This window comes from Pristiophorus japonicus, chromosome 10, assembly GCF_044704955.1.
Source record: "Pristiophorus japonicus isolate sPriJap1 chromosome 10, sPriJap1.hap1, whole genome shotgun sequence".
NCBI lineage: Eukaryota > Metazoa > Chordata > Chondrichthyes > Pristiophoridae > Pristiophorus > Pristiophorus japonicus.
The window spans coordinates 63558207-63585054 of NC_091986.1; the positions used below are offsets into that span (position 1 = coordinate 63558207).

Consider the following 26848-nt stretch of genomic DNA (forward strand, 5'->3'; position numbering starts at 1 on the left):
CACATGACATGGTGCTCACTTATATACCAGGACCCGCACACACGTGTACAGCCCGAGGACCTCTAACAGTGGTGCCCGCCCCCGCCCCCGCCCCCCGCCCCCCCCGGTGTCTAGTGACCCCAAGCATCAATACATACCAAAAAGAATTAATAAAACTCCTTTCAAACAAAAGTCATACAATGACCAACCTTCTTGGCAAAGGCAGAAATCTTTTGCTACAAGCCCCTACTATAGCAGAACTCTGTGATCACTGCGCCTGCTTTTCTGAAGCAGAACTTTGTTGCTGATATTCCTCACGGAAAAAATCTAGAGCCAAAATTACCCTCTGCCCCAAATGGGGTGTACATTCCGATTTAATTGATGATTTACCTCTGCATTTGATGGGGCAGTGATTAAGAGTGATTTTGCCCTCTTTTTGTGTTGGGGCAGTGTTTCGGGCAGCAGCGGGGCTGGAAGTAGGTTGGGAGTGGGGTGGAAGGCGAGCAGTGTCATCAGTTAAAGGGTGGGCGGGGTGGGGGGGGCACTGCAAGCTCTGCAGCCACTTTAGTGGCACCACTGGGCCACCAGGGAGGGCTTTGGCAAGGCCAGCGGTCTGGCACCCAAGAGTGAGTGACGGGCTGCATGTTGGCGGCCTGGCTGAACCTGTGGTCGCTATTATCAGGCCGACTTCAGAGTCGGCCGACAATTAAAATTAAATGCCGGCCGCGGCAGAATGCCCTCCCCTTTAAGCGTGTACGCGCTGCCCAGCAACTTCCTGATGGGGAAATCTGTTGGGGGCACCGACTAGTGCCTGCTCTGCTCCCGTAGGGCAATTTCCCTCAGAGTGATAAGGGGTCACCGGCGGGTGGTTAGGGGTTGCCGACAGGAACACGGGTAGGGCGGTCACCTTCTCCGCCTGAAAAAGTGACGAGGGCAATGTCCCAATTGTCGGCCACTCCCCCCTGACTGAGCAGGAACTTCTTTCCACCCCGTTGGCTCTTAAAAAAGGGGCCATCTTGGCCTCCTATGCTCCTATTCTTCATGCCGCATAAACTACACCACCAATGCACCGTTAATGAAAGTTAAGCTCCATGGAACTGTTAGCGTTAGTGTTTTCTCAGAAGAATCACTCAACACTCAGAGTCGGTTCTAACGCCGTCGCGGCCTTTATTAACGCTAGCGGGGAGGAAATCACAAGACTGAGTCCAGGCTTCTCTCCACAGAACAAAGGGTTACATGCACTTTTATATGTTTCACAACAGTTACAAACATTTTACTACAGTTACACAGCCCATCACGGCTGGACACAAGCCAATCACAATGATTATAGATTACATATAGGTTCTTTTAACCCAATAGAATTCCCCTGGTGCCTCAGGAACCATATGTTCAGTTATTGTCAGCTCGAGCTGATTGATGACTTTGCTACAGGAGATAGGTTCTCTCCCTATTTCTTTCTTCTTGGAGAAATAATTGGTTTATAACCTTGTTTACAGGAGATGGGTTCTCTTCTTATCTCTTTCTTCCTGGGGAATTAATTGGTTTATGACCTTGTTTACGGGAGATGGGTTCTCTCCTCATTATTCTTATCCTGCATCCAAGGCATTCCTATAGTGGGCCTCACAGGGTTATTGCTCGGTCATTGAACATTCAACAGTTCACAGCTTGACTACCTAATTTCCCATCATGCCTGGGCAGCCATTTTATGTGTGGCCACTTTAAACTTATATGCGGTTAGATATATCTAGCAGGTGCCTAATGCCTAGTGTTCTGGTATATTCTAAAGGTGCCTACCTCCTACAACAAAACTGAATTAAACTTCCACTTGCCCCTTCCACTCTCTCCTCACCTTACATCCTTACCCCTCCCTCTCCCCTTTCCTCTCCCAACTCATCCCCACCCCCTTACCCTCTCCTCTACCTAATTCTTCTCCTTTCTTTCACATTTCTTCACTTTGCATAACTCTGTAGCAGCTAGCTGCACTGTCGTCACTCTACCTTCCTTTCCTTCTCTTTACCCTCCCCATCCCCTACCATCCTCAGTGTCTATTCTCCTCTCCCCTTACCCTCTTTCCCCTCCTTTCTCTTCTTCGCTCCCCTCGTCAAACCCTTCCTTTCCTTGTCTCCTGACCCACTCTTCTCCTTTTCCCTTCCCTGTCTTCACCATCATTTCCTCACTCTCTTCTCAACCCCATCCAACTTTTTCTTCACTCCCTCCTCTTTTGTCTCCACTCCTCTCTCCATCTCCCTACTTCTCACCTCACCTTCTATGCTCTCCTCTCATTCTTCCCCCCCCTCTTCACTCCCCTTTACCTGACTTGCTTTTTTCCTCCCCGCTCACTTCCTCCCTCACCTGTCTCTCCTTAGTCACCTTCCAACTGCCTCTATTCTCCTCATCTGCCTTCAATATCTTCCCATCCGCTAACTCTGCTTAGTCTGAAGTGGTCTCGACTCCCCATGTGCAACACCACGGGAGACTGATTAGTTGCAGAAAAAAATGGCTGTGTCATTTAAATGATGTCATTAAAAAAAATGTTTTTTAATTGCTTCTAACAATGTCCAAGTATGGCTCTTTATATACTTTGGCCCTGAATTTGAAACTGACCACAACTTTTGGATTTGGTGCACATGCAGAAACCCGACGCTGGGGTCTGTCAATGACAGCTCCACAACTGGCTGTGCCGTGCCCACCTCCACTTGACCCCCACAGAAATCAGTGAAATCGCATAAATCACTGAAACAGACGGAAACTTCGGCTCTACCGCAGTAAGTACACTGTTAAATTAAAAGTTCCATCCAAAGAGATTAGATATAATTGGGGCTTTAACAGCGTATTGACTGCTAAACAAAAGTTAAGAGCCTGGAAAAATAATTTCAATTTTGTGCAGTGTGAGATTTGTTCATTTTAAGAAATGTTTTAAAAACATTTTTAAGTTTGTGCATCTTTATTTTCGGTTTGCTTTTTCCCCATGTGAGAGCTCCAACCTTTGTTTTGCTCCCTCTAACTACTTAAAAAAGTTGGGGGTCGAAATTGCCCATTTTGCACCGCCCGCCACTGGGGAGCAGCTATGTAGAGCTAACCAACTCGCTCTAGTAGCGCCCTGGAACCCGCCCCTACAGGAAGTGGAGCGCGTCCTTCCTGTGATGGGTGGTAACTGCAATTTTGCGGTCGGAGCAGAACTTCTGCGCCGGGTGAAGGTAGTCCAGCCCCGAGTCGGTTACTGCCCCCAATCGAGGCGCTGGGGAATTTCTCCCCCTTAGAATATTAAGGGCTTACCCACTTCCTTGTTTGCTGTCTGTGAGAATTCTGCCTTTTGATTAGCTGCTTAGACAGCCTGTTGATGTCACAACAATTCACAAAATGGAATCCCTATTAACTTCCGTTGAATTGAATTCAAGGTCAGAAAACTCAAAGCTCTCGACACGGATTGCGAGATCCCTGTGTGGAGTGTCTTCGCTTTGCTGCTGGCTGCAAATTCCGGGCCAATATTCAGCTGTGCATCTGGCAAGCCTGGAAACTTTGTAATATGAATATGAATCAGTGATATGCAGGCAGGAATATCAGGAAATTATACACAAGTTTAAATTACCTCTTGGGTTCTCCTTAACGTATTAAAATACACCGGTTGAATCCACAGCTGGAAATCCGTGTCATATATTAAATGAGTGAAGGCCGACTTTCTGATTGCATTTATCCTATTTAGTGTCTCAACTTGTGATCAACACCATGTGAAATTTGTTAGTATGTAGGCCTCCAAGATTCCTACTCATAACCTCTTTCCAAATTATGTTTGCATTTAACTAAAAGACTATCCATGTATTATTCACTTTGCCATAATGATGTTTATTTAAGCAAGTGAAATGCTACATGTGATGTAACTGAATCAGATCAGCAGGCAACAATGATTCATTTGCTTTATCGATGTCATGTCTTGTGGCTGTAAGTTTTAAGAAATCCTGATGATGAAACTGCAATTCAAGAAAACAATTTTTTCATGTTATTAGTTTTTCAGTGTGGCAAGTAATAAATGGTTGTTAAAGCTGAATACTTAACATACATTACTCATAGTACCTTCTCTTGTTTAATTTGTCCTAGTGTACTGGATGTGATAATAATGGACTCTCAGATTGGTAATAGACTAAAAAATAGAAAAAGATATCATTAAGTTTTTGTCATGCAATTAGTATATGTTACCAAATTCTGTACAATTCAAAATAATGCACAGTATGCTTGACTTAGATAAAATATACTAACAGCTTTTTTCCAAAAAATGCCACAGTTTTCATTAATATTATTAATGCTATTAGAATTCTATTCTACATTACATGAAATTGTTCAAAGAAAGGTTTCGACACTTGTGCTGCATGATATGGTACAAGTAATTACTAAACCGTCTTTTGGATTAGACGTAAAACTGAGATGTTCCCAGGGATTTTATCTGAGAGCTTTCTTATCTGTAATGCTCAAAAATACATTATTGGTTCATACTGGGGGTATTCTTATCGTGAAAGTACCCTACAGGATAAGAAAGAAATTTAGAGCGGATACTTTAGAAACTGAGAAAAAATATATAGAATTGATGTACTAATGAAACATCAAGTCGATAGTTTAGATTGTGCAGCGCCCCGTTCGGGGCGATAACTTTCACAGGAGTTCAAAAATATCGCCGGGCGCTGTGCAAGTGAAGCCGATGCGAACTTTGGGTTTAATGCTCCGGGAAGGAAGTGGAGCGCTAAATCAAGCGCTACCACTTCCCTTGGAGCGCTAAACCAGGCAAGAGGGGTGGTAGCGGCAGAGCGTTGCACAATGTCCAGTGCAGCGCTGCCGGGATCCGAGGTTCCTTCCCTCCCTTAAAGGGAAGGACCATTGCTGGAGGCTCGACAATAAATCAACACCCCTGCTCACCGACAGCAGCCGCCATCCACGACGATCAGCCACAAGCACTCGAACAGAGTGCAGGGCTGAGCAATCGCGGTCGAAGAAAAGGGAAATAAAATGCACAGAGGGTTCTGCAAGATTTTTCATGTACCTCACTGGCGCTCCCTTTAAATGCTGCTCCCCAGCGGCCGGCCTACCATACAACGCCTCCTGCAGCTGCTGGTGTTGACATCCAACGATGCTGCTGGAGGCGGAACCGAATTATGCATCTGGCGCGGTACCGGAGCACTGTGCACCGGATGACGTCACGATCTCCAGGGCACAGGGGATCGTGGCATTAGGGTTTACCACCATCGCTAAATGCAAGGCAAGTTCGCGGGCATCAGTACTCTCGCCGTGCCTGGTCGCAGAGCCGGTAGTACCATGTTATCCCTCCCCGGAGGTGCTAACGGGAGGCAAAGGAAGCCAATTTCATCCCCATTGAGTTAGTGTACTGATAAAGAATAGAGTTAATACCTTAGAATGTGAAAACTAGCCCTGGAACATAGAACTGTTGTACTAAAAAGGTAATAATACTGGAGACTATGGGCTCAATTTTCCCCAATGCCATTTTTTTTGTGTATTGTAAGAGTTACACTCATTTTTTTTGGCCCCGGCTACGCCAAAAAAATAACGAGCAAGTTTACCTGTTCTATTTTTTTAAATTGGCGCCACGCAGCCTATCCTTTAGCTTTGGGGGTGTGCAGCCGATTGTCTGCGTCAAAAAAACGATGCCCCCCGTGTGTCCTTGGATGCTCTAATAATGACTTCACGAGGCAATGTGTTGCACTTGAACTGTAGTGACCTTAGTCCTTTATTTGTTAACTCCAGAGTGAGGATCACACCTGGTGGCCTGCCTTTTATACTCGGTCAGGCACACCTGTACAGGTAACCTACAAGTCTCCCACTGCTGTGCCCTCAGGTGGTACACCTTGTGATAGTACAAACAGTAGCCATGTAGGATACACGACATCACTCTCCCCCAAGCCTTTAGTGCAAATCGCCTCTGCATTGACTGTGCTCTGGGCTTAACTCTATCTGGTTGACCCTTGGCGGGTCATTTCAATCTTGGGTGAGTGGTTGGTGCGGTAGAATGCTGGTGGTTGCTGTCTGTGTGTGTCCCTGACCACTCCATTCTCCCCCTCCCACATATAGGTTATGCCGGAGGCTCAGTGCGTTCATATACATTCAAGCTCAGGAAAACCATTTGCATTCATTTGTGGTTCAGTTGCGAGACCAGTACGTTAAGACTGGTGAGATACATTATCGATGCGTACTGAGGGTCGGTGACTGGTGTGTAAGGACAAACTAGTTCAGAACTGCTGGATGGAGTCCAGGCAGTCTGGTGGCGGCGCGGTGCCCAGTGCTGGCAGTGGGAACCCAGTTGGCTCAAGTTGCCTGCTCTTGGGGCTGTTGCCGTAGTTCCTAGCATCAGGCAGGTTCACAGATGCCTGTGACCTCGCTGTCCCTTCTTGCGCCCTGGGTCACTGCTGCTCCTTGAGGGGCTGTCGTCTAGCAGTGCACAGGGAACAGCTGACTCGCTAGCCTGGGCGTTGTTTGGTTTGGGATCCTGGCTGGTCTCGGTTCCCTTTGGGAGGACTGTAGCGAGTGACACTTCGTTTCCAGGTATGGCCTTGGTGGCGATAGGGTCTGGGGGCTGTGCCTTAGCACAGTTTGCTCTTCCGGGCTCGTGGCGGTTGGTGCCATCGGGTGCCTGAAAGGTGGAGCTGATCAGGGGCAGGGTATCCATACCGGTGCCGTTTCCCTCCTGAGATCACTTGCTCTGCAGCTCGTGTGCATTGGCTGCTTGTGGCTACACTCCATGGTGCATAACTCTGGTCCCGGGGACAAAGACTACAGCATTGGGTAGCTCGCTGGACCTGTGTGCTCCCGATGGGTGTCTGCCCATTGCATTGGCTGCGTACAGTTGAAATCCTACATCGCACAACTTTTCATTACTTATGGTGGATACTCTGTAGCTCCGATCGCGATCGTGCAACTTTTCCTCGCTGGTTGCATGTACACAATTCTGATCATCAATTACACATTTTACATGATCGCGCAACTTTCCTTTGCTTATTGCATGTACACAACTCTGATCATCAGTTACACATTTTGTCTCTAACTTACAGTTGCTATTACTTGGCTTCAGTGTGTGGAACTGTCCCTTTAATTGTAGTGGGTTGCAGGCCTCCATTAAGAGAGCCTTGCTTTCTTTACCCCAATCCTCTTCTCCATTTGGTGCCACGTATTACTCCATCAGCGCTGCACCTCGTGGTCTGGCCGCCGCCATCTTTTTCTTCAGCGCATCACCTCGTTGTTTGGGCGCCATCTTTCCTCGATCCACAATGTCGACTGCGGTGATCCTTTTTGTCATGTATTCAACCAGCATTGTAACCCATGTATAATCTGACCTAAGTTGTACACTGTGAGAACAATGACCACTAGGTGGGAGACACTCCGAACCTGGACCATCAGCTACAAAAGGGGAAGCTCCACCCACCTTCATCACTTGAGTGCTAAGGAATAAAGGATAGGTCACAGACTGACCTTCTCTCAAGCATGGGCCTCGTGTGCATTTATACTGTATAGTAAGGACCTATCAATGGCGATGAGCAACTGGGATTTAAACTACGCGAGCATGGCCACTAGCAGAACAGACGAGAGATACTGTGTTAAGGAATGGTTGGGACAGAGATTCAACATTGTTAAAGCAGCACACAGTTCTCCAGGCAGACAAGGGCAATCGTGCATGCCCCAACATGGAGTCGTACCCAGAGAGGGAATTCGACAGAGACAATGGCAAGTTGAACGGCGATTCACACCATTGCAAGAGACAATGTGGCCAGTAATGGGGCCATCAACACCTATTAATGGCGCATTCAAGTACAGTCACAGGGGCAGACAGGGACGATTGACTGGCAAGGGACTTTTTGTTTCCAACAGCAGCTCATGTTGGAGGCGTGGAGGCACATACTCAGCCGGAGTTTGCAGAGATGAGCAAAATACCAGAAATTGCAGAAATGAACGCTGGGAGAAATCGCTGGAAGCTGAAGTTCAGCGAGTTCATGTGGAGCACGTATACAGTTCATACACCAGGACGCCACCGATAATGATGAAAGTGCTCCTCAATGGCATCCCAGTATCAATGGAGCTAGACACAGGCGCCAGCCAGTCCCTGATGGGTATCAAACAGTTCGAAAAGTTGTGGGTGTCCAAGGCCAGGAGGCCAAAATTATTGCCGATTGACGCACAGCTACGGACTTACACAAAGCAGATCATTCCGGTGCTAGGCAGCGCCACAGTAGTCATGACCCACAAAGATTCGGAGAACAGGTTGCTACTCTGGGTTGTCCCGGGGGACGGACCCGCACTACTGGGAAGGAGTTGGCTTGCTGTCATGAACTGGAAATGGGGCGATGTCAATGCAATTTCCTCTGTGGAGCGAGTATCATGCTCACAGATCCTGGACAAATTTGACTCATTATTTCAACATGGCATCGGCACTTTCATGGGTGCCAAGGTAGTGATTTACATAAACCCGGACGCCAGGCCAGTACACCACAAGGCCAGAGCGGTGCCGTACGTGATGCGGGAAAAGATAGAAGGCGAATTGGACCACCTGCTGAGGGAAGGCATCATCTCGCCAGTCGAATTCAGTGACTGGGCGAGCCCGATCGTGCCGGTGCTCAAGGCAGATGGGTCGGTCAGGATATGTGGTGATTACAAGGCCACCATCAATCGGGTGTCACTCCAAGACCAGTACCCGCTACCGAGAGCGGAGGACCTCTTTGCGACGCTATCCGGTGGCAAACTTTTTTCAAAATTGGACCTGACCTCAGCTTACATGACGCAGGAGCTGGTGAGTGAGTCAAAGAAGCTGACCACCATCACAACACACAAGGGGTTGTTTGAGTACAACAGATGTCCGTTCGGGATTCGCTCGGTCGCCGCGATCTTCCAACGAAAGGTGGAAAGCCTCCTCAAGTCGATTCCAGGGACGGTGGTTTTTCAGGATGACATCCTCATCACGGGTTACGATACTGAAGAACACCTCCACAACCTGGAGGAGGTGCTACGCAGACTGGACCGGGTAGGGCTGCAACTGAAAAAGGCAAAGTGCGTCTTCCTAGCTCCAGAGGTACAATTCCTGGGGATGAGGGTAGCAGTGGACAGGATCAGCCCTACTGCGTCCAAGACGGAAGCGATTCAGAGAGCACGCACACCCCGTAACACGACGGAGCTGCGTTCGTTTCTGCGACTCCTGAACTATTTTGGAAACTTCCCAAATTGAGCACGCTGCTAGAGCCGCTACACGTGCTCCTACGCAAAGGTCGCGAATGGATCTGGGGGGACAGCCAGGAAAGGGCTTTTAATAGAGCACGTAATTTATTATGTTCCAACACTCTGTTAACACTATACGACCCATGTAAGAAACTTGTGTTAACGTGTGATGCGTCGTCCTATGGTGTCGGGTGCATGTGTATATGCGGTAAAGAAAACGCACCAGTACCTGTTTGGCAGGAAATTTGAGCTGGAGACAGATCACAAGCCCCTAACGTCCATTTTGGCCGACAACAAGGCCATAAATGCAAACGCATCGGCCCGCATACAGAGGTGGGCACTCACGTTAGCAGCCTATGACTATGCAATTCGGCACAGACCGGGCACCGAAAACTACGCCGATGCACTCAGCAGGCTCCCACTAGCCACCACTGAGGGGGCTACCGAGCATGCTGCTGAGATGGTCATGGCTGTTGAAGCTTTTGGAAGCGAAGGCTCACCCATGACAGCCCGTCAGATTGAAGTCTGGACAAATAGAGCCTCGCTATTGTCTCTAGTCAAGAAATGTTTCCTGAATGGGGACTGGGCAGCCACGTACAGGGCATGCCCTGAGGAATTTAAACCATTTCACAGGCGCAGGGATGAACTCTTGATTCAAGCCGATTGCCTACTGTGGGGAAACCGAGTAGTCATGCCCCAGATGGGCAGAGAGGTGTTCATCAGAGAACTCCACAATGAGCACCCGGGCATTGTCATGATGAAGGCAATTGCCAGGTCACACGTTTGGTGGCCAGGGATAGACGCAGATCTGGAACTTTGTGTTCGCAGGTGCAATATGTGTGCTCAGCTGGGCAATGCGCCCAGGGAAGCTCCCCTTAGCCCCTGGCCATGGCCTGCCAAGCCATGGTCACGCATCCATGTGGACTACGCAGGTCCTTTCATGGGAAAAATGTTTTTGGTTGTCGTAGACGCCTACTCCAAATGGATCGAGTGTGACATTTTAAATTCAAGCACATCCTCTGCCACGGTAGAAAGTCTACTGCAATGTTCGCCGCCCACGGTCTACCGGATGACTTGGTCAGCGACAATGGCCCGTGCTTCACAAGCACTGAATTCCAGGACTTCATGGCAGGCAATGGAATTAACCACGTCAGAATGGCACCGTTCAAGCCGGCCTCAAACAGCCAGGCAGAATGAGCAGCGCAGATAATCAAACAGGGGATGCTCAGAATCCAAGGGGGTTCCCTACAAAGACGCTTATCACGCCTCGTGTTGGCATATAGATCCCGACAACACTCGCTCACAGGGGTTCCACCCACAGAGCTGCTTATGAAAAGGACGCTCAAAACCCGGTTATCCCTTATACACCCCACCATGAAAGAAATTGTCGAGAGCAGGCGCCAGCCACAATATGACTACCATGACAGGAATGCGAGGGCGCAATGTATTGATGTAAATGATCCTGTTTTTGTCCTCAACTATGCTGCAGGGCCCAAATGGCTCGCAGGCACTGTGATTGCCAAAGAGGGAAATAGGATTCTGGTAGTTAAACATACCGATAGAAAATCTGCCGCAAACACGTGGATCAAACAAAAAGGAGGTTCAGCAATCCCATCGAAGAAACAGAGGAAGAACACGACGTAGAGTTCACTTCACCACAGGTGACCGAACACCGGAACCAAAGGGAGGAGAGCCCAATCACTGTGGGCAGTCCGGACTGGCCTGAGGCACCGCAAACAGCAGACACTCAGGCCAGCGCCCAACAACCGGAGCCCCAACTCAGGTGCTCTACAAGAGAACGTAAACCACCAGAGAAACTCAACCTGTGATCCCAATAAGACTTTGTGGGGGAGGTGATGTCATGTATTCAACCAGCATTGTAACCCATGTATAATCTGACCTAAGTTGTACACTGTGAGAACAATGACCACTAGGTGGGAGACACTCCTAATCTGGACCTTCAGGTACAAAAGGGGCAGCTCCACCCACCTTCATCACTTGAGTGCTAAGGAATAAAGGATAGGTCACAGACTGACCTTCTCTCAAGCATGGGCCTCGTGTGCATTTATACTGTATCGTAAGGACCTATCACTCTTCTCCCCGGGTTCTGCCACTGAAGCTGGGAAGTCGCCTTTGGATCCGATTTTCTTCCTCTGGAGTCCTGCCACCGGAGCCTGAAAGGTGCGTTCGGGTCGTCCCAGCTGGATTTCCACGCAGTAGTGCTGAGTGGTCTGTGCCTCTGGTGCTGTGCTGGTCTGCTTTCTGGTGTCGGGTCCCCCCTCAAGTGAGGGCTTGCTGTGCCTCCGAACGCGGAGGACGTCGATCGCTGGAGAGGTTAAGTCTTCCCACTTCCAATGGATCTTCTCCATCCACCTTCTTCGGAGTAGCGTTGGTCCATCACCTGCAACAATCCACAGAGGTAAGCTGTGCACCGCGCCATCATGGAGTACCTTTACATTCAACTACAAAAGACTGGGATAAGTTCATCGGTGTCGGTGCGCAGCTTTGCCTGAACCGGGGCCAACTTGGTCGTTCAGCTTGATTGTCCCATAGTCTCTCAAAGGCTTCTTGATTCATTACTGACTGGCTCGCCCCCGTGTCCACTTCCATGAAAACTGGAACGCCATCTATCTCGACTTCCATCCTCAACGGGGAACACTCGGTGGTGCAGGTAAACATGCTATATACCTCATCGTGGGGCTGAGCTGCCTCTCTGCTTATCGTTTCATAATCTGCGCTGGATTCATGGCCATTTGCAGACTCTTCATCGACAGTGAGTCATATTTTTCTTACACATTTACTGGAGGTGGCCCTTTGTGCAGCAGCCCTTGCATACATAGTCTTTAAAGCGGCACTGGTGAGCCCTGTGATTCCCTCCACAATGCCAGCATGGAGCTACTCGATTAGCCCCCCATCAGCGGACTCTGAGTTAAGGGACTCGGAGGCTGAGATGGTTCACGTTCTACAGTCCACACTGTGCACAAAACCTGCCGGGTTTGAGTCCTGAGAGTGAGTTATTTGCCTCGAACCGCAGGTCGAGGTCATGAATGCCTGGCTCACAGAGATGGCCTTCTTCAGTGCGAGTGTGGTATCCGCCGACAGTAGCTTATGAAGAAGGCCCTCATGGCTGATTCCAACGACAAAAATGTCCCGCAGCACTTCGTTGAGGTAGTCGCCGAAATCACACGGTGCCGCCAAACTCCTGAGGTCTGCGGCGCATTTCGCGATTTCCTGGCCTTCAGGCCATTGGTGGGTGTAGAACCGGTGTCCGGCTGTGATGATGCTCTCCTTGGGCTTGAGTTGCTCATGGATCAGTGTTACGAGCTCCTCGTACGTCTTGGTTGTTGTCTTCGCTGGTGCCAGAAAGTCCCTGATGAGGCGATAGACAGTGGGCCCACAACTGGTTAGCAGGATAGCTCTGCGCTTATCAACCAGTGTGGCCGGATCGTCTCCTGCCAGGTCGTTTGCTGTGAAGAAATGTTCGAGCCTCTCCACGAAGGCGTCCCAATCATCACCATCGGCGAACTGCTGCAACGTACCAAGGGTAGTCATTTTTGCGTGAAAGTCTGTAATCTTGTCGGTAATTGTTGTGTCTTGGATGGTCTAATAATGACTCCATGAGGCAATGTGCTGCACTTGAACTATAGTGTCCTTAGTCCTTTATTTGTTAACTCCAGAGTGAGGATCACACCTGGTGGCCTGCTTCTTATACTAGGCCAGGCACACCTGTACAGGTAACCTACAAGTCTCCCACTGCTGTGCCCTCAGGTGGCACACCTTGTGATAGTACAAACAGCAGGCATGTAGAGTAAATGACAGCTCCCTTCTGCACATGCGCAAAAAAAGGGACGTTTTTGACATGACCGCTATGGGCACGCATGCCCAGTACAGCTCCCGGTCTGCATTTATCCACTTTTAAAGAGCCAGTTGAGTGTGAGAACTTTAATTCTTAGTGGAAAAATCGGAGCTGCAATACAATATGCAATGCGGCTCGAGAACCAAGAATTCCTTACAGGGTGAAGTGGAGGCACTGATTACTGTAATTGAGGCCAGATGGCACGAGCTGGACACCAGCAGAGGTCACATAAAGAAATTATTAAATTGAAGAGAGTGAAACAAAGGGTCAGAGAGAAACACATGGATTGTTAAAAAAAAGGTCAGGTAACTATTACAGGATATCCTTGTGCATCTTCGAGGAGCATACATGAAAGGTGGCTGTAATACTATCACAGGCAAGCCAAGAAGACCTATATCTACTTGTATGGAAGATGATGGGTAACAAATAAATGTTGTTCAAGGCACTGGGAGAATTTGCTGCTCTTCTTCAAATAAGAATCTTTTTGTTAGCCTCAGAGAAAAGATCCGATCTCGGTTTAACATCTCATTTGAATGACAGCACCTCCAACAGTGCAGCACTCCTTCAGTACATCAAATGGATGAACTTCAACAATTGTACATCCCTGTCTGGAGTAAAAATAAAACGGGGAAGGTGGCTCAACTGTGGCTAACAAGGGAAATTAGGGATAGTGTTAAATCCAAGGAAGAGGCATATAAATTGAGCAGAAAAAACAGCAAACCTGAGGACTGGGAGAAATTTAGAATCCAGCAGAGGAAGACAAAGGGTTTAATTAGGAGGGAGAAAATAGAGTATTATACGAAGCTTGCTGGGAACATAAAAACTGACTGCAAAAGCTTCTATAGATTTGTGAAAAGAAAAAGATTAGTGAAGACAAACGTAGGTCCTTTGCAGTCAGATTCAGGTGAATTTATAATGGGGAACAAAGATATGGCAGACCAGTTGAACAAATACTTTGGTTCTGTCTTCACGAAGGAAGACATAAATAAGCTTCCGGAAATACTAGGGGACCGAGGGTCTAGTGAGAAGGAGGAACTGAAGGAAATCCTTATTAGGCAGGAAATTGTGTTGGGGAAATTGATGGGATTAAAGGCCGATAAATCCCCGGGGCCTGATCGTCTGCATCCCACAGTACTTAAGGAAGTGGCCCTCGAAATAGTGGATGCATTGGTTATCACTTTCCAACAGTCTATCGACACTGGATCAGTTCCTATGGACTGGAGGGTAGCTAATGTAACACCACTTTTTAAAAAAGGAGAGAGAAAACGGGTAATTATAGATCGGTTAGCCTGACATCAGTAGTGGGGAAAATGTTGGAATCCATTATTAAAGATGAAATAACAGCGCATTTGGAAAGCAGTGACATGATCGGATCGGTTCAAGTCAGCATGGATTTATGAAAGGGAAATCATGCTTGACAAATCTTTTAGAATTTTTTGAGGATGTAACTAGTAGAGTGGACAAGGGAGAACCAGTGGATGTGGTATATTTGGACTTTGAAAAGGCTTTTGACAAGGTCCCACACAAGAGATTGGTGTGCAAAATCAAAGCACATGGTATTGGGGGTAATGTACTGACGTGGATAGAGAACTGGTTGGCAGTCAGGAAGCAGAGTCGGGATTAACAGGTCCTTTTCAGAATGGCAGGCAGTGACTAGTGGGGTGCCGTAGGGCTCAGTGCTGGGAACCCAGCTATTTACAATATGCATCAATGATTTGGATGAAGGAGTTGGGTGTAATATCTCCAAGTTTGCAGATGACACTAAGCTGGGTGAAGGTGTGAGCTGTAAGGAGGATGCTAAGAGGCTGCAGGCTGCATTGGACAGGTAAGGTGAGTGGGCAAATGCATGGTAGATACAATATAATGTGGATAAATGTGAGGTTATCCACTTTGGTGGCAAAAGCACGAAGGCAGAATATTATCTGAATGGCAGCAGATTAGGAAAAGGGGAGGTGCAACGAGACCTGGGTGTCATGGTACATCAGTCATTGAAAGTTGGCAGGTACAGCAGGCGGTGAAGAAGGCAAATGGCATGTTGACCTTCATAGCGAGAGGATTTGAGTATAAGAGCAGGGAGGTCTTACTGCAGTTGTACAGGGCCTTGGTGAGGCCTCGCCTGAAATATTGTGTTCAGTTTTGGTCTCCTAATCTGAGGAAGGACGCACTTGCTATTGAGGGAGTGCAGCGAAGGTTCACCAGACTGATTCCCGGGATGGCAGGACTGACATATGAGGAGAGACTGGATCGACTGGGCCTGTATTCACTGGAGTTTAGAAGGATGAGAGGGGATCCCATAGAAACATATAAAATTCATGACTGGACAGTTTAGATGCAGGAAGAATGTTCCCGATGTTGGGGAAGTCCAGAACCAGGGGACACAGTCTTAGGATTAGGGGTAGGCCATTTAGGACTGAGATGAGGAGAAACTTCTTCACTCAGAGAGTTGTTAACCTGTGGAATTCTCTACCGCAGAGTTGTTGATGCCAGTTCATTGGATATATTCAGGAGGGAATTAGATATGGCCCTTACGGCTAAAGGGATCAAGGGGTATGGAGAGAAAGCAGGAAAGGGGTACTGAGGTGAATGATTAGCCAGATCTTATTGAATGGTGGTGCAGGCTCGAAGGCCGAATGGACTACTCCTGCACCTATTTTCTATGTTTCTACTCTGCTAAACTGTCTGGATAGATTATGTGCTCAAGACCTGATGTGGCACTTAAATATGTGACATTCTGAATCAGTCGGGAGTGCTATCACTGACTGAAGCGTAACACCTTCTCCTCAGTACTTCTGGTCAGACTCTGCGTATGTAACAAATGCAGAATTATAAAGAAAGTAAGCCTAACTATTGTGGCATTATTTTTATTCTTAAAATGAAGCACTCCTTAAATGACTACCTGTCCATCCAGCTGTTTGGGGGTCCGGGCAGCATTCCTGATCTGGAGCCTCTGATGGGGCCCCATTGTGGAGGTTGGTAGTTCTCATCTTAATGGGCATACTGTATGGCCTCCAAATTTATATGGGGTCCTATTGAGATTGGAAGAGTTGGAATTCCCAATGCAGAGTCCCTACCACGCACTCTCATTTGGGGCAGTTGAAGGTTCCGTCGCAGAAAAGGCCTCCCAGAAATTCCCAGCAAAGATCTAGCTGCAGTTACAGTAGAAATGTACCAGAAGGCTGTGAAAATTTGGGACCAGTTGTCAACTATTAGTAATAAAATGATTTTATTTAAATTAGAATTTACTATAGTCTTTTTGAGAGGATATGCATCTGACATTTTTCTGCTGACAGGTTGTGGCCACTGGTTGGATGGTTTATGCTTACAATGTGAAACAGACTATCCACATCATACATCCAAATTAACACAGCAAATAGAAGATATACCAATTTTGGTTAATTAGTTATGCTTATCACTAAGTATCTTTAATTACATTTTTACATATAAAAACTTTTAAGGCAAAATAAATATGGTTTTGGTGGCAATTATATTTATTTACAAAATGTTACCATCTAACAAAAACATCAGCCTATACAGTACCTTCATAGTCTTCATTTGTTGTAAACGGAGAATCCTCTTGTGAAAAATCTTGCTGACATCCAGGACTATGGGGCGTGGAGCTTCGTGAGGATCTTTCATCATGTCTACGACTGTGAGAAGTTTCTCTTGTTGACCTTGGGCTTTCTGAACCTATATTTTGTTTCAGATAAATGTTGAACTCCTCTTGCACAGTCATGGGGGATGAAGGTAGGTTTGCTCCTATTATTGCTGGGCCGAAAGACAGTCCCACAATAGTCACTGGTTTATCTGCCAAATCAGCCAATTTCTGATCTGATGTCCAAGTTGAAGAACCCTCGATTTTCATAGATTTTGGCCTATAACTGGGTGATGCTATGGAAAAATCTACCTCAAGACAATCGTCACTCCATTTGCACTTTAAGTTTTGTTTTTTATAAGGGGTATTCAGTTTCAGCAAACTTTTACTTGTGGCTGAATAGGAGCATTTATCCACTGATTGCATTTGTATAGATTGCTTTGCCACATCTACTTCAACTTTATCTTTAAATTCCAGTTTTGGACTGACAGAAAGTTCTTCCATACTATTTACACTGTTGCTTTCCTTACCATCTTTACCGTTTGTTGTGCTTGCCAATAACTTCTGTTCAGCAGGAAAAACTGTATTAATTTTGCTCAGTTCAGATCTATTCAATCCTGTTGTACTTCCTTCTCCAGTCTCTAACAGTTGCATGCATACTGGTGGAGCAGGAGGTATAAAACTACTCAAAGAGTTCTGAATAATATTGGGAAAACCCTGTCTGTGATTTATGATCCGGTTGTTTGTATTTATTCCCAATGCTTCCTTATATTCCTCAATTAGCAATATTAGCTCATTTACAGAAACAGCAATATCAACATCGGGACACTGGCTAAAATGGGATAGAACCAGTTTTGGAGGAGATGGAATGAATGTGTCCACTGATCTTCGGATATGCAATGGTATGCCCCACTGATGCTGAAATCTTTTCATTGTAATGTGCCATTCTACAATGTCAACTGTTTCATTATACTGGAAGGCTAATTCCATACCGATATGCTCTATTTTAGCTCCAGTTGCTTTATTTGCTGGAAGTAAAGATGGTGCTTCAGGAATCATTTCTACTGACTTGGCAAATGTAGTTGCAATACCCCAAAGATTATTAATCTGTTTGTGCTTTAAATTCATATCCAAGCGATCAATACTATTTTGTTCAGCAAACAGAATATATGGTAATCTTGGTCTCTTAAATCCTTTGCCAGGTGTTATGAGTTTTGGAGGATAAGTTTGTTTGTACAACTGTGTTACCATTTCAGGTAAACAATCAAGTTTACTAGATAAATTTTGTTTTATTAAACACGTATCTAACCTAATGTTACATTCTGGTTTAAATTTGTCAACAGTAGACGTCCTCCTTTCTCTCTTTTTCATTTTGACACTTTTCTTAAAACTTCCAAAATCCGAAGTATTTTTCTGTCCTTTGTTCAGAAGAGATGTACACTGGGAATAAGCCATTTTATAATACTTTGTTATGTCTTTGGTTCTGGACCTTACTCTTTTCTTTTTCTTAATTTTAAATTGTTTTATGAAATCCTTTATTAGTGGAGGAGGTACCATAAATTCATTTAAAGATGACTCAATAAGCCTGGGGAGGTCCCATATATGATTTACAGTCCTTTTCTTTGTATTCATTTCTAGTGCCTTCTTGTGCTCATCATTTATGAATGCTAACTCAACTGGAGCAATAACGATTTCAAAATCAGGCTGTGGACTTAGCTGGCTTATAATCAGTTTCGGAGCAAGTGGGATAAATGCTTCTGCTGACTTCTGAAAATGTGATGGTAAGCCCCAAGTACGTTGAAGTTTTTTCTGCAAAATATGACATTCTAGAAACTTCTTGACTTCTTCACAAAAATATGTTGTTGGCCCACCTACAGGCTTTATTTGAACTTCACTAGTCTTAATTGGTGGAGGTACAGGTGGTCCTTTGGGAATCATCATTGGTGGTCCTTTGGGAATCATCATTACCAATGACTTTTCATACAGCGTTTCAAGTCCCCAGAGATATAAAAGTTGTCTGTGTTTCAAGTTCATCTCTGTCCGATCAATATCATCTTGTTTAGTAGAAGGAATATATCGTATTCTTGATTTTTTAAATCCCCTGCCAGGTGCAATTAACTTTGGTAAAGGTTTCTTTGATATTGGAGGATAAGTATTTTTGTAGAATTCCTTTATCAGTTTAGGCAAACAATCCATTTTAATTTCCAGACACTGGTTGGTCAAGCTCACAGCCAGATTATTTTTACACTCTGGTCTGAGGTTAACATTGGCAGACATTTCTTTTACTTTATGTATGTTTACCTCATCTCTTTCACGTTGTGAAAATAATTTTCCTCCTTTGAGTCGGAAGTTTGTACCCTGAGAGAACACTTTATAACTCTGATCTAAATTGTTACTGTTAGACATTGTGTTGTTTTCTTTCCGATTTTTTGATGGTGGTATGAAGTCTTTATCATCTGGAGTAGGAGCCATAAATTGCATTAATGAAAAGTCAATAACTTTGGGAAGACCCCATTTGCGATTTATAAATCTTTTTTTAATATTTTGCTCAAGGGTTTGCCTAAGTTCGTCACTAAGAAATGCCAGTTCAGAAGGAGCAACAACTATTGCAAAATCAGACTTGGAATTTAGCTGGGATAGAATCAGTTTTGGAGCAGGTGGAATGAATACTTCTAGTGATCTTTGAATATGAAACGGTAAGCCCCAATTGCACTGAAGTTTTTTCTGTGTGATGTGCCATTCTAGTCTGCCTCTAGCTTCATCTTTAATGAAACTTGTTTCCATACTCACAGAGAATATTTGAGCTACATTTCCCTTGATTGTTGGAGGCACAGGTGGTCCTTTAGAAATCATTCTTTCTGTTGATTCTTCGTACAGATTTGAAATTTTCCAGAGATGGGTCATCTGTTTATGCTTTAAATTCAACTCCAAGAGATCAACAGCATTTTGTTCAATGAATGGTAAATAACGTGGTCTTGGTTTTTTAAATCCTTTACCAAGTACAATAAGCTTTGGCAAAGGTTTCTTTGATTTTGAAGGATAGGTGCTTTTGTAGAATTCCTTTACCATTTCAGGTAAGCACCCTGTCTTAATTTCTAGACACAGCTTTGTTAAACAGATCTCTAGTTTGTATTTCCATTCTGGTTTGAAGCTAGCAAGAAAAAAATCCTCATCAATTTTCTTTGTTTTCTTGCTTCTGCCATCCTTTTCATATTGTAACATGGATAATTTCCCCCTTTTGATTGTTGGGACTGTGTGTTGAGGAACCATTTTATTTTCTTTATTGCCCACATTAGTATTGCTGGAAACATCTGGAGAAGTACTCATAAACCTATTCAAAGATGATTGGATAAGCTTGGGAAGACCCCACTTGCAATTTATGATCTTTTTCTTTGTTTTCATCTCCAATATTTTCTTATGCTCATCACGAAGAAATGCTAGCTCAGTTGGAACAATGACTACTGAAAAAGCAGGCTGTGGTTTTAGCTGGGATGGAATTAGTTTTGGAGCAAATGGAATAAATGCTTCTTCTGATCTCTGAATATGTAATGGTAAGCCCCAATTGTACTGAAGTTTTTTCTGGGTTATGTGCCATTCTAGCCTGTCTCTTGTTTTATTTTTAATGAAAGTTGTTTCCATACCAACAGGCTCTATTTGAGCTCCACCAGCTTTTATTACTGGAGGCACAGGTGGCCCTTTAGGAATCATCATTTCCAATGATTTTTCATAGAGAGTTGGAAATCCCCAGAGATGGGTAATCTCTTTGTGCTTTAAGTTCAACTCCAAATGATCAACTGCTTCTTGTTCAGTAAAAGGCATATATGATGATCTTTGCTTTTTAAATCCTTTGCCAGGTAAAATAGCCTTTGGTAAAATTATCTTTGGCACTTGAGCATAGATAGCACTATAGGCATCCATTACCAGTTTAGGTAGATACTCCATTTTAATTTCTAAACATTGCTTTATTAAGCAGAAATCTACAACAGCTCCACATGTAACTCTGAGGTTATCATATACCTCACTATTCTTTTTTGCTTTTATGCTTTTTTGATACTTTAGTGCAGGCAACTTTCCTCTTTTCATCTGGAGAATATTGCTTGCAGGAGGCACTGCTCGTTTTTGTGGCTGTAGTAGGAAATCGTTCATTTGTGGGGCAACAGGTATAAAACTCCTTAGAGATAACTGAATTAACTTTGGAAGACCCCATTTGTTATTTATAATTCTCTTTTTCATATTCAGTTCCAGTATTTTCCAGTGTCCATCACTAAGGAAGGTCAGCTCAATGGTCGCAACAACTATCACAAAACTAAGCTGTGGTTTTAGCTGGGATGGAATTAGTTTTGGAGCAAGTGGAATGAATGTTTCTTGTGATCTTTGAATACATAGTGGAAAGCCCCAGTTGTGCTGAAGTTTCTTCTGTACAATATGCCATTCTAGTCTGTCTTTAGTTTCATTGTCAATGAAAGTTGTTTCCATACCCACAGGCTCTATTCGAGCTCCACTTGCTCTGATCCCTGGAGGCACAGGTGGTTCTTTCGGAATCATTAGTGCTGTTGATTCATCATATAGGGTTGCAAGTCTCCTGAGATGGGAAATCTTTTTGTGCTTTAAGTTCAGCTCTAAGCGATCAACAGCATCCTGTTCAATAAAAGGTATGTACAACAATCTTGGTTTTTTAAATCCTTTACCAGGTTCAATTGGCTTTGGAAATGGCTTTTTTGGCATTGGAGGATAGACAGCTTTATACATCTCATTCACTATTTGTGGGAAACAACAGATTTTAATTTCAAGACACAGTTTTATCAAACATATATCTAGCCTGTCCTTACATTCTGGCTTGAGTTTAGCAGAAAGACACATCTCTCCGACATTGTTAAGTTTCAGCTTTCTGCTACCTTTTCGATTTTGTTTAGAAGACATTTTTTTTTTAGTCTGTAAAAATGTATTCATTGGAGTATCTATTTTTCTTTTTCTCACTTGAATATTACTAGAAGATATCTTGTTTCTTTCCATCACATCAGATTGCAGCACAAGAGAAGCCATAAAATTATTTAAAGAATACTGAACAGCCTTGGGGAGGCCCCATTTGTAATTTATGATTCTCTTCCTTGTATTCAGTTCAAGTCTTTTTCTATGTTCTGAGCTTATGAAGGTCAATTCAGGTGAAACAAAAAACAAAACAAAATCAGGCTGTGGTTTTAGCTGTGATGAAATTAGCTTTGGAGCAGGCGGAATAAATGCTTCTTGTGATCTCTGAATAAGTAATGGTAATCCCCAGTTATGTTGAAGTTTTTTCTGTGTGATGTGCCATTCTAGTCTGCCTCTCGCTTCATCTTTAATGAAACTTGTTTCCATACTCACAGAGAATATTTGAGCTACACTTCCCTTGATTGTTGGAGGCACAGGTGGTCCTTTAGAAATCATTCTTTCTATTGATTCTTCGTACAGATTTGAAATTTTCCAGAGATGGGTCATCTGTTTATGCTTTAAATTCAACTCCAAGTGATCAACAGCATTTTGTTCAATGAATGGTAAATAACGTGGTCTTGGTTTTTTAAATCCTTTACCAAGTACAATAAGCTTTGGCAAAGGTTTCTTTGATATTGGAAGATAAGTATTTTTGTAAAATTCCTTTATCAGTTTAGGCAAACAATCCATTTTAATTTCCAGACACTGGTTGGTCAAGCTCACAGCCAGATTATTTTTACACTCTGGTCTGAGGTTAACATTGGCAGACATTTCTTTTACTTTATGTATGTTTACCTCATCTCTTTCACGTTGTGAAAATAATTTTCCTCCTTTGAGTCGCAAGTTTGTACCCTGAGAGAACACTTTATAACTCTGATCTAAATTGTTACTGTTAGACATTGTGTTGTTTTCTTTCCGATTTTTTGATGGTGGTATGAAGCCTTTGTCATCTGGAGTAGGAGCCATAAATTGCATTAATGAAAAGTCAATAACTTTGGGAAGACCCCATTTGCGATTTATCAATCTTTTTTTTATATTTTGCTCAAGGGTTTGCCTAAGTTCGTCACTAAGAAATGCCAGTTCAGAAGGAGCAACAACTATTGCAAAATCAGACTTGGAATTTAGCTGGGATAGAATCAGTTTTGGAGCAGATGGAATGAATACTTCTAGTGATCTTTGAATATGAAACGGTAAGCCCCAATTGCACTGAAGTTTTTTCTGTGTGATGTGCCATTCTAGTCTGCCTCTAGCTTCATCTTTAATGAAACTTGTTTCCATACTCACAGAGAATATTTGAGCTACATTTCCCTTGATTGTTGGAGGCACAGGTGGTCCTTTAGAAATTATTCTTTCTATTGATTCTTCGTACAGATTTGAAATTTTCCAGAGATGGGTCATCTGTTTATGCTTTAAACTCAACTCCAAGAGATCAACAGCATTTTGTTCAATGAATGGTAAATAACGTGGTCTTGGTTTTTTAAATCCTTTACCAAGTACAATAAGCTTTGGCAAAGGTTTCTTTGATTTTGAAGGATAGGTGCTTTTGTAGAATTCCTTTACCATTTCAGGTAAGCACCCTGTCTTAATTTCTAGACACAGCTTTGTTAAACAGATCTCTAGTTTGTATTTCCATTCTGGTTTGAAGCTAGCAAGAAAAAAATCCTCATCAATTTTCTTTGTTTTCTTGCTCCTGCCACCCTTTTCATATTGTAACATGGATAATTTCCCCCTTTTGATTGTTGGGACTGTGTGTTGAGGAACCATTTTATTTTCTTTATTGCCCACATTAGTATTGCTGGAAACATCTGGAGAAGTACTCATAAACCTATTCAAAGATGATTGGATAAGCTTGGGAAGACCCCACTTGCAATTTATGATCTTTTTCTTTGTTTTCATCTCCAATATTTTCTTATGCTCATCACGAAGAAATGCTAGCTCAGTTGGAACAATGACTACTGAAAAAGCAGGCTGTGGTTTTAGCTGGGATGGAATTAGTTTTGGAGCAAATGGAATAAATGCTTCTTCTGATCTCTGAATATGTAATGGTAAGCCCCAATTGTACTGAAGTTTTTTCTGGGTTATGTGCCATTCTAGCCTGTCTCTTGTTTTATTTTTAATGAAAGTTGTTTCCATACCCACAGGCTCTATTTGAGCTCCACCAGCTTTTATTACTGGAGGCACAGGTGGCCCTTTAGGAATCATCATTTCCAATGATTTTTCATAGAGAGTTGGAAATCCCCAGAGATGGGTATACTCTTTGTGCTTTAAGTTCAACTCCAAATGATCAACTGCTTCTTGTTCAGTAAAAGGCATATATGATGATCTTTGCTTTTTAAATCCTTTGCCAGGTAAAATAGTCTTTGGTAAAATTATCTTTGGCACTTGAGCATAGATAGCACTATAGGCATCCATTACCAGTTTAGGTAGATACTCCATTTTAATTTCTAAACATTGCTTTATTAAGCAGAAATCTACAAAAGCTCCACATGTAACTCTGAGGTTATCATATACCTCACTATTCTTTTTTGCTTTTATGCTTTTTTGATACTTTAGTGCAGGCAACTTTCCTCTTTTCATCTGGAGAATATTGCTTGCAGGAGGCACTGCTCGTTTTTGTGGCTGTAGTAGGAAATCGTTCATTTGTGGGGCAACAGGTATAAAACTCCTTAGAGATAACTGAATTAACTTTGGAAGACCCCATTTGTTATTTATAATTCTCTTTTTCATATTCAGTTCCAGTATTTTCCAGTGTCCATCACTAAGGAAGGTCAGCTCAACGGGCGCAACAACTATCACAAAACTAAGCTGTGGTTTTAGCTGGGATGGAATTAGTTTTGGAGCAGGCGGAATAAATGCTTCTTGTGATCTCTGAATAAGTAATGGTAATCCCCAGTTATGTTGAAGTTTTTTCTGTGTGATGTGCCATTCTAGTCTGCCTCTCGCTTCATCTTTAATGAAACTTGTTTCCATACCCACAGAGAATATTTGAGCTACACTTCCCTTGATTGTTGGAGGCACAGGTGGTCCTTTAGAAATCATTCTTTCTATTGATTCTTCGTACAGATTTGAAATGTTCCAGAAATGGGTCATCTGTTTATGCTTTAAATTCAACTCCAAGTGATCAACAGCATTTTGCTCAATGAATGGTAAATAACGTGGTCTTGGTTTTTTAAATCCTTTACCAAGTACAATAAGCTTTGGCAAAGGTTTCTTTGATATTGGAAGATAAGTATTTTTGTAAAATTCCTTTATCAGTTTAGGCAAACAATCCATTTTAATTTCCAGACACTGGTTGGTCAAGCTCACAGCCAGATTATTTTTACACTCTGGTCTGAGGTTAACATTGGCAGACATTTCTTTTACTTTATGTATGTTTACCTCATCTCTTTCACGTTGTGAAAATAATTTTCCTCCTTTGAGTCGGAAGTTTGTACCCTGAGAGAACACTTTATAACCCTGATCTAAATTGTTACTGTTAGACATTGTGTTGTTTTCTTTCCGATTTTTTGATGGTGTTATGAAGCCTTTATCATCTGGAGTAGGAGCCATAAATTGCATTAATGAAAAGTCAATAACTTTGGGAAGACCCCATTTGCGATTTATCAATCTTTTTTTTATATTTTGCTCAAGGGTTTGCCTAAGTTCGTCACTAAGAAATGCCAGTTCAGAAGGAGCAACAACTATTGCAAAATCAGTCTTGGAATTTAGCTGGGATAGAATCAGTTTTGGAGCAGGTGGAATGAATACTTCTAGTGATCTTTGAATATGAAACGGTAAGCCCCAATTGCACTGAAGTTTTTTCTGTGTGATGTGCCATTCTAGTCTGCCTCTAGCTTCATCTTTAATGAAACTTGTTTCCATACTCACAGAGAATATTTGAGCTACATTTCCCTTGATTGTTGGAGGCACAGGTGGTCCTTTAGAAATCATTCTTTCTATTGATTCTTCGTACAGATTTGAAATTTTCCAGAGATGGGTCATCTGTTTATGCTTTAAACTCAACTCCAAGTGATCAACAGCAATTTGTTGAATGAATGATAAATAACGTGGTCTTGGTTTTTTAAATCCTTTACCAAGTACAATAAGCTTTGGCAAAGGTTTCTTTGATATTGGAAGATAAGTATTTTTGTAAAATTCCTTTATCAGTTTAGGCAAACAATCCATTTTAATTTCCAGACACTGGTTGGTGAAGCTCACAGCCAGATTATTTTTACACTCTGGTCTGAGGTTAACATTGGCAGACATTTCTTTTACTTTATGTATGTTTACCTCATCTCTTTCACGTTGTGAAAATAATTTTCCTCCTTTGAGTCGGAAGTTTGTACCCTGAGAGAACACTTTATAACTCTGATCTAAATTGTTACTGTTAGACATTGTGTTGTTTTCTTTCCGATTTTTTGATGGTGGTATGAAGCCTTTGTCATCTGGAGTAGGAGCCATAAATTGCATTAATGAAAAGTCAATAACTTTGGGAAGACCCCATTTGCGATTTATCAATCTTTTTTTTATATTTTGCTCAAGGGTTTGCCTAAGTTCGTCACTAAGAAATGCCAGTTCAGAAGGAGCAACAACTATTGCAAAATCAGACTTGGAATTTAGCTGGGATAGAATCAGTTTTGGAGCAGGTGGAATGAATACTTCTAGTGATCTTTGAATATGAAACGGTAAGCCCCAATTGCACTGAAGTTTTTTCTGTGTGATGTGCCATTCTAGTCTGCCTCTAGCTTCATCTTTAATGAAACTTGTTTCCATACTCACAGAGAATATTTGAGCTACATTTCCCTTGATTGTTGGAGGCACAGGTGGTCCTTTAGAAATCATTCTTTCTATTGATTCTTCGTACAGATTTGAAATTTTCCAGAGATGGGTCATCTGTTTATGCTTTAAACTCAACTCCAAGTGATCAACAGCATTTTGTTGAATGAATGATAAATAACGTGGTCTTGGTTTTTTAAATCCTTTACCAAGTACAATAAGCTTTGGCAAAGGTTTCTTTGATTTTGAAGGATAGGTGCTTTTGTAGAATTCCTTTACCATTTCAGGTAAGCACCCTGTCTTAATTTCTAGACACAGCTTTGTTAAACAGATCTCTAGTTTGTATTTCCATTCTGGTTTGAAGCTAGCAAGAAAAAAATCCTCATCAATTTTCTTTGTTTTCTTGCTTCTGCCATCCTTTTCATATTGTAACATGGATAATTTCCCCCTTTTGATTGTTGGGACTGTGTGTTGAGGAACCATTTTATTTTCTTTAT

At 43.3% G+C, this 26848-nt stretch overlaps 1 protein-coding gene across 5 annotated transcripts in view; it reads right to left on the bottom strand.

The window, feature by feature from the left end:
* The window catches only part of LOC139274999 (uncharacterized), a 209864-nt gene that overhangs the window by 106744 nt on the left and 76272 nt on the right, over nt 1-26848 (bottom strand). The window contains exons 4-5 of one of the 5 annotated variants that reach the window (XR_011595648.1): nt 4051-4117; nt 3405-3947 (exon numbers count right to left, since the gene is read on the bottom strand). The exons of 1 other annotated variant lie outside the window; for it this stretch is intronic. Coding sequence is in view for 3 of the 4 variants with exons in the window: in XM_070891830.1 (XP_070747931.1) it covers nt 3333-3496 (164 nt within the window). In the remaining variant the exon portion in view is untranslated. Of the gene's footprint in view, nt 1-2276; nt 3948-4050; nt 4118-26848 lie in introns of those variants that run through there. 3 more of the 5 variants (XM_070891830.1, XM_070891833.1, XM_070891832.1) reach the window with 3 other exon arrangements.